The 18,912-nt window shown below is 41.5% G+C and overlaps 1 protein-coding gene across 2 annotated transcripts in view; it reads right to left on the reverse strand.

The window, feature by feature from the left end:
• Nucleotides 1-18,912, reverse strand: part of VWC2L (von Willebrand factor C domain containing 2 like) — a 134,584-nt gene that overhangs the window by 108,991 nt on the left and 6,681 nt on the right. For both annotated transcript variants that reach the window (XM_069983204.1, XM_069983205.1), the window contains exon 2: nucleotides 17,817-18,271. In XM_069983204.1, the coding sequence (XP_069839305.1) occupies nucleotides 17,817-18,206 (390 nt within the window). In that variant the 5' untranslated portion in view covers nucleotides 18,207-18,271. The remainder of the gene's footprint in view (nucleotides 1-17,816; nucleotides 18,272-18,912) is intronic.

Here is an 18,912-nt window from a genome sequence, read left to right on the forward strand (position 1 = left end):
TACAAGCAATTATTCCAACTACACCTTAGAGTCTCACCTTGTACATCCTTGGTCTCTCAATAGTTTGCTACAAACTAAATTCTCTGCCCTGCCATCTAATATAAAGAATAGCCTCCTATTGAAAGACACTATCAAAGCATGGCAACAGAGTAGGAAACTTATGGGTTTGTATAGTCAAATAAGCCAAAATTTAGATCTCTGGCATCACCCGGAATTTCACCAGGGACGCCAGAATGTGGCATTTACTCAGTGGAGGGAAGCCGGAATAATAACTGCGAAGGACATGATGCAGCTTTCTTCGCAAAGGTACATGACATTTTCTGAGATGCAAGCTCAATATGGCCTGGGGCAGGGACATTTCCTGGCATATCACCAGGTATACAACTTCCTCTCCTCCAGACTACGGAACCTAAAAATTGAACTGACTTCCAATCCGATTGCAACATATGTAGCTACATCCAATCCTATCCACACGCTATCATTCCTCTATATCACATTACGCAACGCCTTTACAAATGACGTACCTCATACCATGTTTAGATTTTGGGGGGGAAAACTCTCACACAGATCTGTATCATGGCCTTTACACATGCCCGAGGGTTGCCGCCTTTTGGCGTACCCTCATATCTTTCCTAAACAACAAGATGCGGACCTCACTGCCAGTGGATCCCCATCTTCTGGTATTGCACATATCCCCGGAATAGGTACAGATTACACACCTGCAACACATATTTATACTAGTGGCTAAGCGATGTCTACTTTCTAGGTGGCTGGTCCCTGAAATGCCCACAGTAGAACAAGTCCTTCAACAGGTTAAAAGGTATTTGCACATGGACCAATTGGAGGCTGAACCGGCAAAGGATAAGAAGGCCCCTTCTTTCTTTAAAAAATGGAAGAAGTTTCTGATCAGCTTTTTGGAACCATCTGAAATTTATGAGTTGGTAAGGCCCTTTAAACAAACAAAATGGTACATGGAAAGAGACATAGCAGAAACTCTAGGTCCACTGCGGATCCCGAATGCTCAGGGCCGAGGTTGAAGGCAGCTTAAATATATGTCGTTAATAAGTTTGAATTCTCTGAACACTTTAGTTATGGAGCCTCAACTCCGCGAGTCTGGGGGGGTAGGGAGGGGGGTTAGGGCAGAGAAGGGTGGGGGGGTTTCAGTTATGTTTGTTTATCCATTGTAACCTATGCTGCATCACTGCACCTAACCAGGACTGGGACTAATGGGTCTGTGAACCTTATAAAGGCGTATTGTGCCTGATGAGTGATGCTTGTTGTACTGTTATTATTATAAAAATAAATAAAATTAAGTTTGAGAGGTCTGGGGAGTCACAGTTATGATTATGGAATTAACATTCTTTGACTTACTGGGTAGTAGGCTGGAGATTTCATAGTAAGGGAAATTGTATTTGTTTTGTTAGAGGTTACATTTTGCAGGGTGCTGTAAAAACTGTTTTGCCAGTGTGAAAATATCAAAGCTGGCTGTGGCCACTTTTGAACCTAATACACTGTGTTGGGAAGAGAATTTCTTCATATGCCATATGTTATGACTGCTTTGCCTGCCATATTGTAAGTGCTTTGATCCAGACTATATGTGACTACAAAGACCCCTGATGAGACAGCACAATTGAAATGCGTAGGAGAGGCTGTAGAGAAAAAATAAATAAAAGCAGCTGAATGGAGACAACGACTTTGTATGTGTTTGACATTTTTTTCTTAGCAGAAGTTGCAATATTTTGGGCTCATGACTGTGCATATAACAAGATCATTGCTGGTATAGCAATGGTTCTACTATACCTACAATGACTAGACATAAAATACTGGGCATCGCAAAGATATTATCAATGCTTGCATGCTTCAAAACACACCCACATATGCATTTACCACAAAATTATATTTATTATATATATATATATATATATATATATATATATATATATATATATATCCTTTATTGCAAAAAATTATATCACAGACAAAAACAACATGCAGAATAATTAAAGGTCTAAAAACCTCCTATAAAGTAATATAAAGAACCGTGGGGGACCCTGAAATATTAGGATCCCTTAAAACAATGCACTGGATAACTATGGGGCTCAATGGGTGACAGATAAACATAGTAACAGAGTACAGAGTACACCTTTAGCACAGTGGGCAAAGCTATGAAAAGTGTAAGCCCTAATAATAGGGTGGAAATCAAATATTATATGAATGGCCTATCAGTACACTGTAGGAAGCCCCACCTGTATTACTTTGCACTTACAGCTTCCTCAGGGGTGAATGACACGGTCTCAGTTAGTGTCCTAAATAGTCTACAAGGAGCATCAGAATAATATAAAATACCTGAGAGACAAAAAGTAAGAGAGGTATTGCCAACAAGTGGCATCTAACATTCTATTATGCATGATGGTAAGAACGTCATGAATGTGTATACTCTACCCAGATTGGTAAGTCAATAGGGAGGTCATTAATCTTTAACGCAAAAATAGATAAAAAAAACATACTCACCTGCTGCAGGATTCAGCTATGCTCCCCTGTGGCTTCTTCTTCTCTCTTCTGCAATGTTGAGAGGGCTAGAGAGCAGCCTCTTGTGGCCCGAGGCGTAATGCTGCCTCCAGCCACAAGTGGGAGTAACAGGAATGGCAACCAATAGCTCCTTGCCCTGTGAAACACTATGCTGCATTAAAGGGGTAGTGCGGCGCTAAAAAATTATTCGCAGAATAAAACACATTACAAAGTTATACAACTTTGTATTGTATGTTATGTCTGTAAATCGCCCCCTTCCCATGTCCCACCACCCCCGCCCGTGTACCCGGAAGTGTGTGGTGCATTATACATTACCTGATCTGTGTCAAGCCCGTCCACCATCTTGTGCCAAACGGCATCTTCGGCCGGCCGAATCGCTGCCGCCGCCCCCCCTCCGCGTCGTCATAACTGTGCTCAGCCGCGATTGGCTGAGCACAGTTATGCCCAGCCAATCGCGGCTGAGCAGCTGATGACGCGACCGCATCAAAATCCTTCGGCCAGAAAAATCATCCGTCCGGTACTTAAAGGCAGAGAGCAGCCGTTCCGTGACCTGGCCGGGTCACGGGACGGCAGGTCTCAGCTGTAGTGTGAACATAGCCTAATGCTGTAAATTTTCTCATCTCTAATAGCAATCCAAGGGGTTAACATACCTCTGCAACAAATCATTTGATTTATTTGTTAGGAATAAATCTTCCATTACCAATGACTTCTTTACAAATTTAACAAATATAAAAACTACTTTAAATTCTGACATTGAGACATTACATATTTTTATTGGCCATTTCTGAACAGTTGAAGGTGAGAATCTGTCGGTCTCAGGGTAAACGGTAACACTGTACAGTATAAGGCTGTGTTCACACTATGTATATTTGAGGCTGTTTTTGGTCCTCATGTCAGGTCCTCATAGCAACCAAAACCAGGAGTGGATTGAAAACACAGAAAGGATCTATTCACATAATGTTGTAATTGAGTGGATGGCCGCCATATAACGGTAAATAACTTCCATTATTTCAATACAACAGCCGTTGTTTTAAAATAACAGCACATATTTGCCATTAAATGACGGCCATCCACTCAATTACAACATTATGTGAACAGAGCCTTTCTGTGTTTTCAATCCACTCCTGGTTTTGGTTGCTATACAGCCTCAAACATACAGCCTCAAATATACGTAGTGTGAACATAGCCTTAGGGTACAAACACACACACCGTATACGCAGCAGATACGCAGCAAATACGCAGAAGATCTGCAGCAGATTTGATGGTGCAGATTTGATGGTGTGTTCAGTTATTTAGATCTAATCTGCTGCATATTTTCTGCGTATTTGCTGCGTATCGCAGCAGTAAATACGCTGCGTATACAGTGTGTGTGTTCATACCCTTAAAAAAACAGATATTACTGCACACAAGCATTTTGAGCTGTGGTATATACGTAGATACGTCATACGTGCTCATAGTCTGCCAGAGGACAGTTAGAGTCATGAAACTCATCAGACTACATGATATTGGCCCAGCTGAAAACTCTCCTCTTATCTGCAATAGAACAGTATCCTTGGAGGTGACTGTACATTAGGTAGAGATATATGTAAATATAGGGCTGCCAGGCACAATTTCTCCATACTATAGAAGATGGGCACCAGGCTTATAGAGGATTATTTTTGCTTGCAAAATGACACTCCAGATGATCGCCTCTGTATCTAGACTTGATTGCCTATGACAATGACATGATATGCTATACATACTAACCATCCTCTTTGAGAGAACCAAGCCTATAGGTAGCCATTATTTAAGACATCTTGATTGGTTTTCTCAATGGGGTTTTACTGTACATGAAATAGTTGTTCAGACATTTGGAGCACACCGGCATTGGATCATTGGGTAATCTCTGTGGGTCACTATACATTCATCAGTGTCAGTAATTCGTAACAGCAGATGTAGATGTCATGGATGACATTTGTTCTCATAGCAACCATAGAGCTACTGGCAGAGCGAGCAGCAATAGTAATCAGTGCTCGCTCTGCTGAGGCTGCCGCGGACTCAACGCTACTCCAGCCTCCCCTAGTATACTGTATATTCTAATCTAATGCATAAGAATATACAGTACACAGAGGAAGGCTCTGTATCAGTGGAGCTGTGTCCACACTTCATCAGAGTGGGAGTGTGGGGACAAGGGCTTGGGCAGCCCTGTTTTACCTGACTTGAATGTTGGTGGCAGCAGAGAGGCCCATTTTGCCGCTTACTGCTGACTTTGCTATATAATAATATATAAATAAAAAACCATATGCATTTATCTTATATGTAAAGTAATGTAACTTTATTAAAGAAATGTACAGGGGCAGAACTACCACCATAGCCCTGTGGTCTGATCCTGTAATAGACCCACTGAGCTTACAGCACTTGCAGCACCTGGCAGCCGAGCAGACCTCCGGGGTGCTGGAAAAAGCCTCATGAATGTCTGGTTCCTGCAATACTGGAGGTTACTGTGAGCCCTCCTGATGAGCGATCGCAACTAAATGCAGGGCTGTAATTGACAGGGTCAGGAGCCAATGGCTCCAGGCCTGCTCCCTCTCCCAGCACTCCAGCGACATCACTTGTGTGCTCAGAGCAGGGAAAGCAAGGGGGATTGCCTGCATGGGGTGTGGGGGGGATATCTATCAGATGAAATATGACTACATGGTTGGAATAACTACCAGGGGGTGATTACCCACAGTGGAGTGCCTACATAGAGTATACTAGATACTAGAGGGATTACTATTTGGGGGGGGGGTCTACTTACTGGGGATGCCTACCTACCAGAAACACTACCTTTGGGGGAAATAGCAACATGGGTGATACTACCTACTAGGAGGGATAACTACTATACAGATGCACTACTATAAAGGGGCACAGAGGGGCCTAATGGTATATGGATAAAAAAAAGGACTAACCACTATATGAGGGCACAAGCAGGGCAAAATAGATATAGAGTATAATAATGGTGCATGAGTGAGGAGCCTAAAATGTTTGGCATATCCTACGGGGATGACTCATGACTGAGAGAAGTCCTAATGATGGCTTAGGCCGGATGGAGAAGAGGAGGAAAAATAAGCAACACAGATTGGAGAAGAAGCCCCCTGTGAGCACTGTAATCACTTATGGTGTGCAGAGCCTGTATAGAGCTGATATCTGCTGCTGTATGGTGACTGTATGAGGTGATATTAGTCTTTGAACAGTGGATTTTATTTAGTAGCAGAGGGGTGACGTTAATCAGTATGTGGTGATAATATTTGTCTCTTGTAAACTGGTACTGTTTGTATTATTCGTCTTAGTATACTGAATTTGGTCAGTAATACTATGGTGGTAATGTTAGTAGTCATGGTGTGGAGGTAATACTTGTCCCTTGTATACTGGAATAATTGGTAATATTGGTCTCGGATATGGATATGGTCAGTGTGATAATGATGTATGGTAATAATATATTGCTCTTTTTGCTCTTGTACTATAATACTCTCCCTAATTATATATATATATATATATATATATATATATATATATATATATTTCATAACCATGTAACATAAGTTTAGGACCACACTTGATGACTTAGTTGGGGGAAGGGGTATGATTTGGGGGGGGGGAGGGAGGATCACTTTTAGTTACTCCCCTGAAAATGTATAAAAAAAATTCCCTTCAAAATGTATCGTAGCATGAATTTCACTTAAAGGACAACTCCCACGAAATTTTTTTTAAGCTTATTTAACACACATTACAAAGTTATATAACTTTGTAATGTGGTTAAATACCCGGTCTGGCCCCCTTCCCCCACTTTCGGACCCCCGACCCCCCCGCCCGGAAGTTAAAGAATATATACATTACCTATTACGATCGTCACGGTCCTCTTCTCCCGGGCAGCATCTGGTGACGACGACGTCAGAGCCGGGGGGCGGTCCGGGTCTTCTTCCTCCTCGGCGTCTTCATAGAGAGTGAATGGGACGGAAAAGGCTGCTGGTGCACATGCGCACCAGCAGCCTTTTCATTGGCTGGAGCGCATCACATGGCTTCCAGCTTCGTCAGCCCTGATTGGCTGAGGTTGCTGGAAGCCATGTGATGCGCTCCAGCCAATGAAAAGGCTGCCGGTGCGCAAGCGCACTGGCAGCCTTTTCCATCCCCAGGACTTGGAAATCAGAGACATCGCTGGACGGTGGACGCAGGTGACGGTGAGGCGGACGGCGGGCGAATGGAGTGGCGATCGTCACCGGAGGGATGGTGAGTATGGTGTCTGTGTGTGTCTGTGTTTTTTTGGGGGGGGGAGTCCCGCGGGAGTTGTCCTTTAAGATTAGCAATATGCTTACTTCATTCATTGATAGGGTATGTTCAAGTGCATTGAGTTCATAGCAGATTTCACACAACGAATTAAGCTGCATGAAATCTGTCGCTTACTCGCGTCAGACGTGCAGATTTTACACTCCATGGCTCAGGTGCACAGCCCATGGATTTTAAGGAGTTGAATGTGATGCACATCATAACTACATATCTACACAGATTGCTGCTAATTGTACAGGGGCAGAGCACCTGTTAACACAAGTTAAACGAGCAATGTGAAAAACATCCACTTTTTGGGTGCTTCTCTCCACTGCAGTAGCAACCACAGGTAGCACATGCCAAAGGGGACTGCAGGCAGGGCCTAGACTTACAAGTCCAGTTTCTTCCTGCAGTTTGCAATTGCATACATTAGGCATTGCAGCAAGAAAGGTGCCAAAAAACTCAATGTGAGGACAAAGCTTTACTACTCACCCTTCCCGGCAACTGATTGTCTAGTGGCCACCTCTGCACTGCAGCTTCTAATGACCATAAGGTGATCCCTAGAAGTTGCAGTGCAGCTGAAGATCCAGAAAATATCCAGTATTGGGAATAGGTAAGAGTTAAGTATCTGCAGGGTATGGGATATCATTTTATATTAGAAAATTGCACTGGAACTTATGGTTACAAAATATCCACATCTACTGTATGTTTATCCTATAAACATGACTGCTTAGCATGAAATACTATGGGGGACATTTATTAAGTCCGGCGTTTTTTACGCGTCCCAGCATCTCCGGTGCTACGGAGATTTATGTAGAAGCGGACTGCCTCTACATAAATCCCGTGCGTGTCGGTGCGCACAGCCGAAAACCTGAAAAGGTGCAGTAGGTTTTCGGCGTATCTTTTGGTGTAAAAAATTATAAATCCTGCGGACTCTGAGTCCGCGCCCCCAGCTCCGGAAGCTGGGGGACTTGAACGCTTATCGAATATTTGTCAAATATTCGCGGGATATTCGTACGAATATTGAATATTCGAATATCTCACTATTCGATCGAATATCTATTCGATCAAACAGTATTCGCTCATCACTACAACTGATATCACTTGGTGCCATGTAATGCTTTATTTTCTCTGCATTAGTGCACCTAGTTTACAGTTATTCAGGTTATAACAGTTGATCACAGATCATCCCAGCAGCAGGATACCCCTCCATAATCACCCTTGCACCAGGTTTCTGAACCCTCATGTAAATGACTCAATGTGACTTCCAATGAAACAACCTTAGCCATTAGGAATAGACCTCCACAGACACATATTACCGGAACCCAATCAGCCAATAGTTACTACAGCTACTGATAAAATCTACATTTATAATCAGACGGTCAGAGAGCAGTTCTAAAACCTTTCCTTATATTACAAGTCATTTATCACAGAGCTAATAAATAAAGCGTGCATCAATATTTAATAAACACTGAGCATTTCTAAAGGTCTCACCATGATGGGATCAGCATGATAAATGATAGAGTAAACCACATTCTACAAAAGTCACTTTATAAACTGGAAATATCCTGCACTGACTCTAGAACAACTTTGGAGAACAGTGCAGAACTTGCCCACCAAGCAGAACTTAGATCCTACTCCAAAAATAAGCCCAGGTTACAGTCAGTGACTAAAGTGCTAAGTGGTGTCACAGAGACAGAGAATAGGCACACCATAGCTCCCAACCATCCTGGACAAGTAATTTCCCAGAATCACGTATAAAATCTAACTTTTATTAGATATGCATTAAAAGCAAAAAATGTATTAAAACAAGTGTTCTACACATATGAAATCGGCACTTCACAACAGATCTAGGGTGTTGACCCTCTGATAGACTGGTATATTTAGGGATAGATTAGCCCAGATATATAGGGATAAAACCAGACTTCAGAAAAAATTGCGATAAACAAATATCTCTGTCTCAATCCAAGTCTCTACGCGTTTCACCCAGATATGTCCCTGGGATCATCAGGAGACCTTCACAAAACACAATGGTTGCCGTTTAGAGATTATATAGAATTGTTGTGTTTAAATAAATAGAAAAATCAAATGAATATAGAAAAGGGTAGGAGACAAGTGGGGATATAGTGTGTGTACTCTGTTCGTGCGTCGGGTGGTCACCCCGGCCCAGCCTCCGATAAGCACTTGGAGCGACAGGTCAGGATAACCCCAAGACACAGACAAGGCACACACAACACAGTCAGGAGTACACTTTAATGGCTGCAGTATTATACGTCAGGAACTGTATGTATGACCAATAGGGATAGCAATGACCCTCAGAGACAGTCCTATGGGGTTCAGGTTAGATACCAGTATCCTATGATGTCACAGGCCACATGCAAATATGATAACATGCATAACCTCTATGATAATCTATGGCAACCATGCATATACTAGCTATGTCTGCCAAGTACTAGAGGAACATCCAATCCTGGAAGATGAAAAAAGGTCTCATACATCAGGTACAGTCACAGAAACTGGCAAGTGCATGAAGCATATATACTGACAGTGTTTGCCAAGACAGCCATCATGATAAGTCACAGTGCAGATATGGTGCACTCATCCCCACAGGGATTACTCACTACCCCCAGCGTGCCCAGGATGGTGATTCTGGTGCTGGACTGCTAGGATAAAGAGGAAGTACAAATATCCACTGGGAGAGACCAAGTGAAGACAGGGGGGAGGGGGGGATAAAAGGGTAGCTGGAATAGATATATGTTACAGAGGAGATAGGAGAGTATCTAACCTGAACCCCATAGGACTGTCTCTGAGGGTCATTGCTATCCCTATTGGTCATACATACAGTTCCTGACGTATAATACTGCAGCCATTAAAGTGTACTCCTGACTGTGTTGTGTGTGCCTTGTCTGTGTCTTGGGGTTATCCTGACCTGTCGCTCCAAGTGCTTATCGGAGGCCGGGCCGGGGTGACCACCCGACGCACGGACAGAGTACACACACTATATCCCCACTTGTCTCCTACCCTTTTCTATATTCATTTGATTTTTCTATTTATTTAAACACAACAATTCTATATAATCTCTAAACAGCAACCATTGTGTTTTGTGAAGGTCTCCTGATGATCCCAGGGACATATCTGGGTGAAACGCGTAGAGACTTGGATTGAGACAGAGATATTTGTTTATTGCAATTTTTTCTGAAGTCTGGTTTTATCCCTATATATCTGGGCTAATCTATCCCTAAATATACCAGTCTATCAGAGGGTCAACACCCTAGATCTGTTGTGAAGTGCTGATTTCATATGTGTAGAACACTTGTTTTAATACATTTTTTACTTTTAATGCATATCTAATAAAAGTTAGATTTTATACGTGATTCTGGGAAATTAAATATAATTTACACGTATTTGGACCGTGGTTACTGCACGCCCACACGAGGTGGTGCATCTGTGATTTCCATCCTGGACAAGTACCCTGCTACCTCCTGCCACAGAAGGGCAAAATCCACTCACCCACTTCTGGCTCCAGAGCTCCACCTCGTGTGTGCGTATATTCGGGCCAAATCTACTAGTAGAATCGATCATCTCCAATGGGTTTACTGGGTACAGGAAGGGATTATTGTTCATGTTAAAAATAAGACCTACTGTACCCAGAAATTAAGCCCTAGCCCTTTTTTTCCCAGAAAAAAAATATACATATGACACTGTTATTTTTGAAGGATGGTATGTATGTGTATCAGCAATTTTATAAACCTCAGACCAAACATTTAACTGGTTGTAAGGCAAATAGCCAAGCTCTCTCCTAGTGCTCTCTCTGTTGTTGAGGAGACGTGCAAAGCTTTACCTCCTAGAAAAATACCTCCTCTTACAAATATATGGTAGATCTAGGCAAAATCGGAAGGGACCTAGGAGGAAAATTAAACCTCGTGTTCTCTACCAGATCTCTATAATGGATGAACATGCAGAAAATTCTGACTGATAAAGACTCTGGCCACGTTTTCTCTTGTAGGCTTAAAGGGGTGTTCTTATCATTAAAACGGTTTTCGATTTTTTAATGTTCTTTTGGTGTCATGTTGACAGCAGTTGCCAAGAATCCTGAACACTGCTCTCAGCTATGAGACGGGACTCATGTGGGCAGGACCTGGTGAGTTTGTTTTGTACTTTTTCTACTGTATGTCTCCCTCTGACATGCCGCATGATTCCAGGGCTTGGATTGTCCCAAGAGGCATGTGCAATGTCAGATAGAGAGACAGTGGTGCTGAGCTCATTCTATATCCCATTCTCACATTGAAGGTAAACAAGGCACCCTTTACTCTGCCAAGCAGGGGGCACCTGATTAAATGCTCCAGTGTCCCATTGCTTCCGATGGGATCCATTACTTGAGTGGAGCACTCAAGCATTGAAAAATGCTCAACTCAAGTAACAAGTGCTCGCTCAACACTACTTTTGAGGCAATGGTTTTCATCTTAGGCTTTGATTCTAATGGAGCCGCGTCATGGAGGGGCAGGGGTTTCCTCCCACTGGGGATGGGCCAGTCTGTCTCCAATGCTTCACCCCCTGGCCCAGTAACCATGAATGAATTAGATGGGCCGTACGCGAGAACCGGGCCGCGGTTCAAAAAAGCACTGTGGCACCAGCTTCCCCGTGCCGGCGCCGTTCTAATCATGTGTAATTTTAAACATAGTGTACCTGATGGTACATTCTCTTTAAGTGTCACTGCGCAAAATGAAAAATCTTTCCCTATCTCCTTCTTGTTCTGAAATAAAGTTAACACCTACATTTCTAAAGTTGAAAAATATACAAAAAGTATAGCTCAACGTGTGCTCTTTAGTTGTAATAGGTGGCCCCTAGTAGTCATGGACAGATGGATACATCTGGGCCTTCCCGGTTAATATGAGTGCAAAAAAAGTAGGAGATCCACAGCCTCATACGATAAAAAGGTTTGGAATCTTTATTTTATATCCTTAAAATGGTCATAGAAATTTAGAAAAAAAAAAAAAAAAAACACACCGACGTGTTTTGTGACAACAGTCTTTTGATACAATGCATTTTTTAGACTTACATACAAGTTTAAAATTTTATATAAGTGTAAAACGCGTTGGCGTATTTAAAAAAAAAAAATTGTATGACCATTTTAATGATATGAAATAAAGATTCCAAACCTTTTATATCGTATGAAGCTGTGGATCTCCTACTTTTTTGCACTCATTTCTAAAGTTGCCCTCTTCATCAGACATTTAAGAGACATGGTCAGAATAACCTCATATTGAGAGAAGGCAGAGAAAATTAAATCTTTGGATCTTTTGTGAAACCTATTTATTTACCTTCTATCTCTTTATTTATTTTTTTACCTTTTAAAGAAAATGTCTGTTTCTAAAGAATTGGCTTTGGTCACTGAGGAACTAGAAATCCCATTTTCTTATCGGAGGGCTTTTCCAACAGGTCATCTAAGGTGGGGCCAAACAACAGACTCCCTATATAGAGAATGGGACATGGGACTCATAGACCTCTCATTCCCTCTGAAGTACTGTAATAAAATGTTAAATAATGTGGTCAATCTGAAAACAATCTGACTGCTACAGCCACATTGATGTTGGCTATGGAGGCCAAAATCTGATTTTAAGGAGTCTTCTCCTTTAGATGAATCCCAAGCTGATTAAGGCTTCTGGTAACAGTCTTTTAGGATGAAGGTTTAATCTTTTATTTATCATAAAAAAAATCCTCAAATACTAAGGAGCACTGATTAGGTACTATGGCTACTGGCACATCTGCCCTGGAGGCTTCATGCCAGTTTGAAGAGTCCTGCTCATCAAAGGGATATTCTCTTTTAATAACTGCTAGTATCAAAACATTTTCTTTCAGGTTTTCATTATTCATACTTAATAAGACGCCTAATAACTTTCGAACTGAGAGACCCTATGGCACCAAGAACCCGAACCTTCATACATTTAATCACATATGGATTTAGCTTCTGTAACATCATTCATTTTCATGGAGCTCTGACTGTTGTTATTGGCAGCTCAGTGTCTTTGGATGAAAACAAGGCATTCCCTGACAATTTTTGTCTATAGTAGGGCCAACAAGCAACTTTGCCTTAATCAATGTACAGTGGTACCTTGGTTTAAGAGTAACTTGGTTTAAGAGCCTTTTGGTTTTAGAGCTCACAGTTTTTCAAAATTGTGACTTTGTTTAAGAGCATTATTTTGGTTTAAAAGCTCCCTGTACTGGGTGGGAGGGCGAGTGGAGGAGGGGCATGGCCTGCATGGCGGGGTCTACAGCACTGTACTCTGACCCAGGAAGTCTCCCTCACCTTCCAAATCATAGCAGATCCACTTCAGGCTGGGGCTTGCATCAGAGGACAGGACTGTGGGGGGTAATCACTCCATAGCTGTAACCTCTCTCTCCCCGGACAGACAGTGCTGCTATACTGTGCCCACATCTGCCCTGCTAATTCCTTCATGCTCCCTGCAGTCTCTGTCATCCCTTGTATTTCCCATCCTCTTCATTACTGTACAGTAACTTATAATGTATTATATTCTGCTGTTTCTGAATGTTTGTTTCATTAGTTTTACATGTTTTTCAGAACAATAAATATTTGTTTTTGGGGTGTGGAACCAATTGTCTGCATTTCTATGATTTCTTATGGGAAAATTTGCTTTGGTTTAAGAGTGGATTTGGATTACAAGCATGGTCCCGGAAGGAAATATGCTCTTAATCCAAGGCACCACTGTATTTATATACAAGGCTAGGGCAAAAAAAGTGAACTCACTGCTCACTATGTGAATGTCACATTTTAACCTATGTAACATTTAAGGAGAAGAGAACTATAAACTGAATTTAACCCATCAGAAGTAGTATAGATCTATAGATATTGCAGGGGTCCATCTAGATGCATACACCTATTTTCTTATAGGGTACAAGCACACTAAGATATTCTTGCGGATAACTTTTTGCAGATTCCGCCGCTTGTCCCCACACGCCCCACTCTATTCTATGGTCAGGCAGATTCTGTGGCAAGTTATCTGTGAGAATTCTTTAAAGTGTACGTACCCAAAAAGAACGTCTAAATTGCTGAAGGTGCATTTTTATAGGAAAGCAGTTCTACAATGGTAACATAGCTTCTCAAAACCACAACCTTTTAAACAAAGTGCTATAGTCACTAGGCTAGGCTATAGGCTAGGCTACTGGATGCTACAGAGATGACACTTTTCTATTAGTGTAAGAATAAGACATCATCAATGTCACACGGAGTGAAGAAAGTCTTCTAAATCCATAGACTGGAGAAACTACTGCATGTTATCTAGACCAAAGGAGTCCAGATAAATAGGAAATGGCATCCCTGGCTACACTTCCTCCAGGATCCTAATATAGTTATTACTTTAAGGTAGTAGCTTTGTATATCTATTCAGCATGAATATTCTTCACACTTCCAAACGTCCAATAAAATGTAAGAAGCATCCATGCAGTTACAAAAACATAGCAATAGGGCATAATCATTCCCCTCAGTGAAATGTGAAATGACAGAGTAGCTCTATCTTGATGTATTATGCATACTGGACAGCTTGCTAAGTTAATACTGTATTGTTTTGTCGCAACATGTTAAATCTTAATGATTGGCCCCATACAGTTATAAAGTGTGGACTAGGCGCCAATCTAGATGATAAAAAAAATGTATCCGTTTGAAGAACAATTTTGTCATTTTCCCTTTGGAAAAAATAGGGGCACAGATGTAGCTAGCAGCATCTAATCTGGTATAAAAACAAGAGGGGAAACTAAGGTAATGTCAACGAATGCTTTACCTTTAGTGATCAGTGAATCTTGAGCACCTTTGGGTCCGTCCAAACCAAAGCGTGTGGCATTTGATTATCGTGGCTACAGAAGTTGGATGCAGCCCTAAGGAGTCCTGGAAAAGATGGAAACATTCTATGGCATCCTTAGGGCTGCATCCAACTTCAACAGCCAATCAGTAATCAACAGTAATCACATGCCGCATTGACCCAAGCATGCTCAAGATTTATTCGTTGCTGCACAGAGAAGATCACATCCATCCCTGTAACCATCGGGTCTTACAAACCAGTCTCACAAACAATATGCAGATGTTGCATTGACTTGATTTGAACCCAGGAACCCAGTGCTGCAAGACAACAGAGCTAAGTACTGAGCCACCAAGGTTACCACCACTTTTTAAAACATTAGTGTCACTTAAACCAAACAAAAAAAAACTTTTGGCACAGACATGTCAACATTTTGATCACTTTGTTCACTAGACAGAAGCTGAGCGCTTCCCTCCATGGTTTGAGCTTTACCCATATTTTTGCAGAATTTTGGCTTTACAGACATGTAGAATCCAGCTCCTGCAATGAGACAGGTAGAGCAGTCAGCCATACACTTCTCCTGTGAGATAAAAATTACGAATGGGGATTTTAACTGACCAATCCTTTTATTTTCTGCAGAGGCTTTCTAACCTCTCTCCATTCAGACGTAACATCTAAGTCACAGTGCCCCACCCCTTCCCACTGCAAAGCCAGAGAATTCATGGAAAATGTTTGAAATCATTTCTGTGATGGAACTGAAATCAGTATGGCTGTAAACAGAGACCACCATGTCTGCTAAAACAGGAAAGCAAAAACCACACACGGAAACTTTTACATCATTCTCTAATGATAGCCTGTGCTGCACAAAAAAAAAAAAAAAATCTCAGCGTTCTTCTTTAAGGCATACTTTTATAGATTCTGCGTTAAGGAAGAGTAGCTTAAAAAACAGGGCTAATCTTTTTTTCTCTCCCTCCGTTGCTTATTATCAAAATTATATAACTGACCTTTTTTATTTATAAGACTATCTGCTACATTATCTGCTGCTGTACACTTTCCCCCATTTCCCTGTACCACTATGACTTTTCATCTGGGTACTTTATGACTACAGCTGAAAAAAGCATTAAAGCAATAACCAGAATTTTAATTTAACGTTAATATAGCGTATTCATTCAGGGATAGATAATGAATCATGTAATGTTATAGACTCTAATATCTATGTGTATTTAGCATAATCATGATCAACACAGGGGACTGTATAGTGTTTGTGCATGATGCTGTTTGTACAATATGAGCCCTTAGGAATGTGTTACAGTCCCTGATTCATACTGTCAGGTCTATCTTTACAAGTCATGATCCATCCCAAATATACCATATTTATACTCACTACCTATTAAATAGTGTAAATAATTAGTCAATAAAGCTGCTTACTACTTGCTGAAGATGCGGAATGCTGCTTTTCCCTGTAATATTTAGAAACACCCCATATGGCAGGTAAAGAATCCATTATTTATAAGACACCCTTATATTCCCTAACTTCTGTACAGTGTAAGAAGGAAAGTGAACCATTTGGGGTTCTGCATTTCTATACTTAATTAAAAATGAATAAATGTTGCACACAGGAAGGACACGCCTCCCCTCACACAATACCACACCCACTTGGCAAGTGGGGTGCAGATCATTAAAAAGTTTATCAAGCTGGGGCTTTGCACAACAGTGTAGGCTTTTTAAAGGTCCTTTTTAAGTGCAGACTTTGGAACATAACCCTATTGAATAAACACCTGTAGTGCAGGGAGACAAAGTAAGTGAACCCATTTTTGTTACTGCCATGACCTAATACTGTAGGCAAAACTTTTTTTTTTAAATAAGATGATGTGATTGACATTTTGGGTTTCTCAGTTGCTGTTCTGCTCAAGATAAATAAAGTGAACCATGTCTCTATGCAAACAATTTTTAGAAGACCACAGAAGGTGTATTTAGAGCTGACTGAAGCTGGAAAAGGCTACAGTGTAAAATATGCTTCGTGCTGGGAAAAAAACTAAAAAAAACAATTAGTATGTCGTAGCACCCTCCCTCTCTATCATTTCTTATCTTAAAATAAGGATTATGTTCTTTGTCAAACTGGTGTGTCCTAGTGTGTCTGTTCCCCAGGTCTGCAATGTCTCTCTTTTCTTCCTCCCCACCCTCCTCGTCATTAGGAACACTCCCAGGCACGATTTCTATTCATCTGCACCTATGTCGCTACAGCTCAGAAGGTGCCCAGGGGATGTCAGGGAGTGTTCCTAATGATGAAGAGGGTGAGGAGGAAGAAAGGAGAGGTGTCACAGACCTGGAGCACAGACACTCTAGGCCACAGTACTTTGGCTTGCCTTCAACAGATTAAGGCTGGGTTTACACTACGTATATTTCAGTCAGTATTGTGGTCCTCATATTGCAACCAAAACCAGGAGTGGATTGAAAACACAGAAAGGATCTGTTCACATAATGTTGAACTTGAGTGGATGGCCGCCATTTAATGGAAAATATTTTCTGTTATTTTAAAACAACGGCTGTTATATTGAAATAATGGCAGTTATTTACCGTTATATGGCGGCCATCCACTCAAGTTCAACATTGTGTGAACAGATCCTTTCTGTGTTTTTAATCCACTCCTGGTTTTGGTTGCAATATGAGGACCACAATACTGACTGAAATATACGTAGTGTGAACCCAGCCTAAAAGATCACTCTTTGCTCTAACCAGGGCTCCATTTTAAAAGACATGACCAGTAAGGATTTACTGTCATCCAACAGATGGTACTAGCGGTTTAGTGGGGGAGGTTTGGTGGATAGAGAGTCACTTTACCTTGGTTACCATTAACACCAATGATCACCTTTGCACCCTGCACTGTGGATGTTTTTCTCAATGTGCACAATAATATACATGATTAGTATGACTGGTTGCATGGTATTTGCTTAGTTATGGCATGTTTGTCTATATTTGTGACTTAGATAACAATCAGGACACATTTTAATAGGAATCGAAGCAGAAATCTGGGTAATTCGAAAGCCACAGGTAACTATAGCAGTCACTGTGCCCTTGGGACCCACTATTTCATTGCCCTAGCACATGCACACTTACAATGCTAATGCAATGAAATTAAGTACAGTAGAAGTAGAGCGCTACCAACAGTTACGACACATCAAACTTAACTCTTACCTTAAACTCTTCCAGGATTTTGTAAGTCTTTCCATGATATTCACAAAAGTTTTTCACCTCCTTACACTCTGGACAACATCCATTATGTTCCACTTTAGTGCATTTCGGGTGAATTTTAGGGCATTCCGGCTGATCACAAACTGGTCCATCCTCTGTACACACACAAGGACAGTTAGAGTGACCTGGGAAAAATCTCTCTCCTAGTTTATATACAAAACCACTGTCGTCCACACAGCCTTTACCCCTGTAGTCATCAAATATTAAGTTGTCATTACTGGAGGCCTGTTCTCCATCATCGGCAGGGTAATCTTCTTGGTTGATTGAAGCTGAAGATGCTGAAGCCATGATTGCAAAGAAAATCATGGAGACTGCAGAGATATGTAGAGCCATCCCCCAATGTCAGGCTTATTGTGTGCCACTCCACTACAAACTGGGTCAGGTTGCTGCCATGAGGTCTGCATGCAAACAGAGAAACACTTAGAAATTCATATTTAGATGTACATTCTCGAAATCTCAAATACTTAGATTGGACATGCAGAATATTTTGCAAGGCCCCACACAATGCTATACCTTCACAGTGTCTGCCTCTAGAAAAAAAACACTCCATGTGGTACATCAGCTGCTCTTGTACTATAAACCCCATGACGCCATTATCTGTCAACTACCAGCTGGAAAAGTATGGTAGAATTTGAAGCAACAGCTGTAGAACCACAGGAAGCCAATGCCAGACTTTACAGTGTAGCACAACACATACAGAAACTCTGTAAATCTGTCTACTATTCCCCCCCCCCCCCCCCCCCCCCCTTTTAAAGGATAAGATTTCCAGAGTGGATAGTGTCTATGCAGGGGCAACTTTCACTATGGCCATTCATGTACTACACTTTCAGCCATACATGAATGGTCAGCATGTAATGTTACATTTTTCTGCAGTGACTGAAAAGGAAATAGACGTTGGTGATAATGGCCGATAGCCACAGTTCAAAAAGCCTAACTTGTGATAAGCAAATGATCAATGGAACAGTTATTAAAGAAGGGGTGGTCTTGAAGAGACAACTGCTTTAACCAGAAAGTTTCACCGTTACCTGCTATCATGTAT

This window comes from Dendropsophus ebraccatus, chromosome 9 (assembly GCF_027789765.1).
Source record: "Dendropsophus ebraccatus isolate aDenEbr1 chromosome 9, aDenEbr1.pat, whole genome shotgun sequence".
Taxonomy (NCBI): Eukaryota; Metazoa; Chordata; class Amphibia; order Anura; family Hylidae; genus Dendropsophus; species Dendropsophus ebraccatus.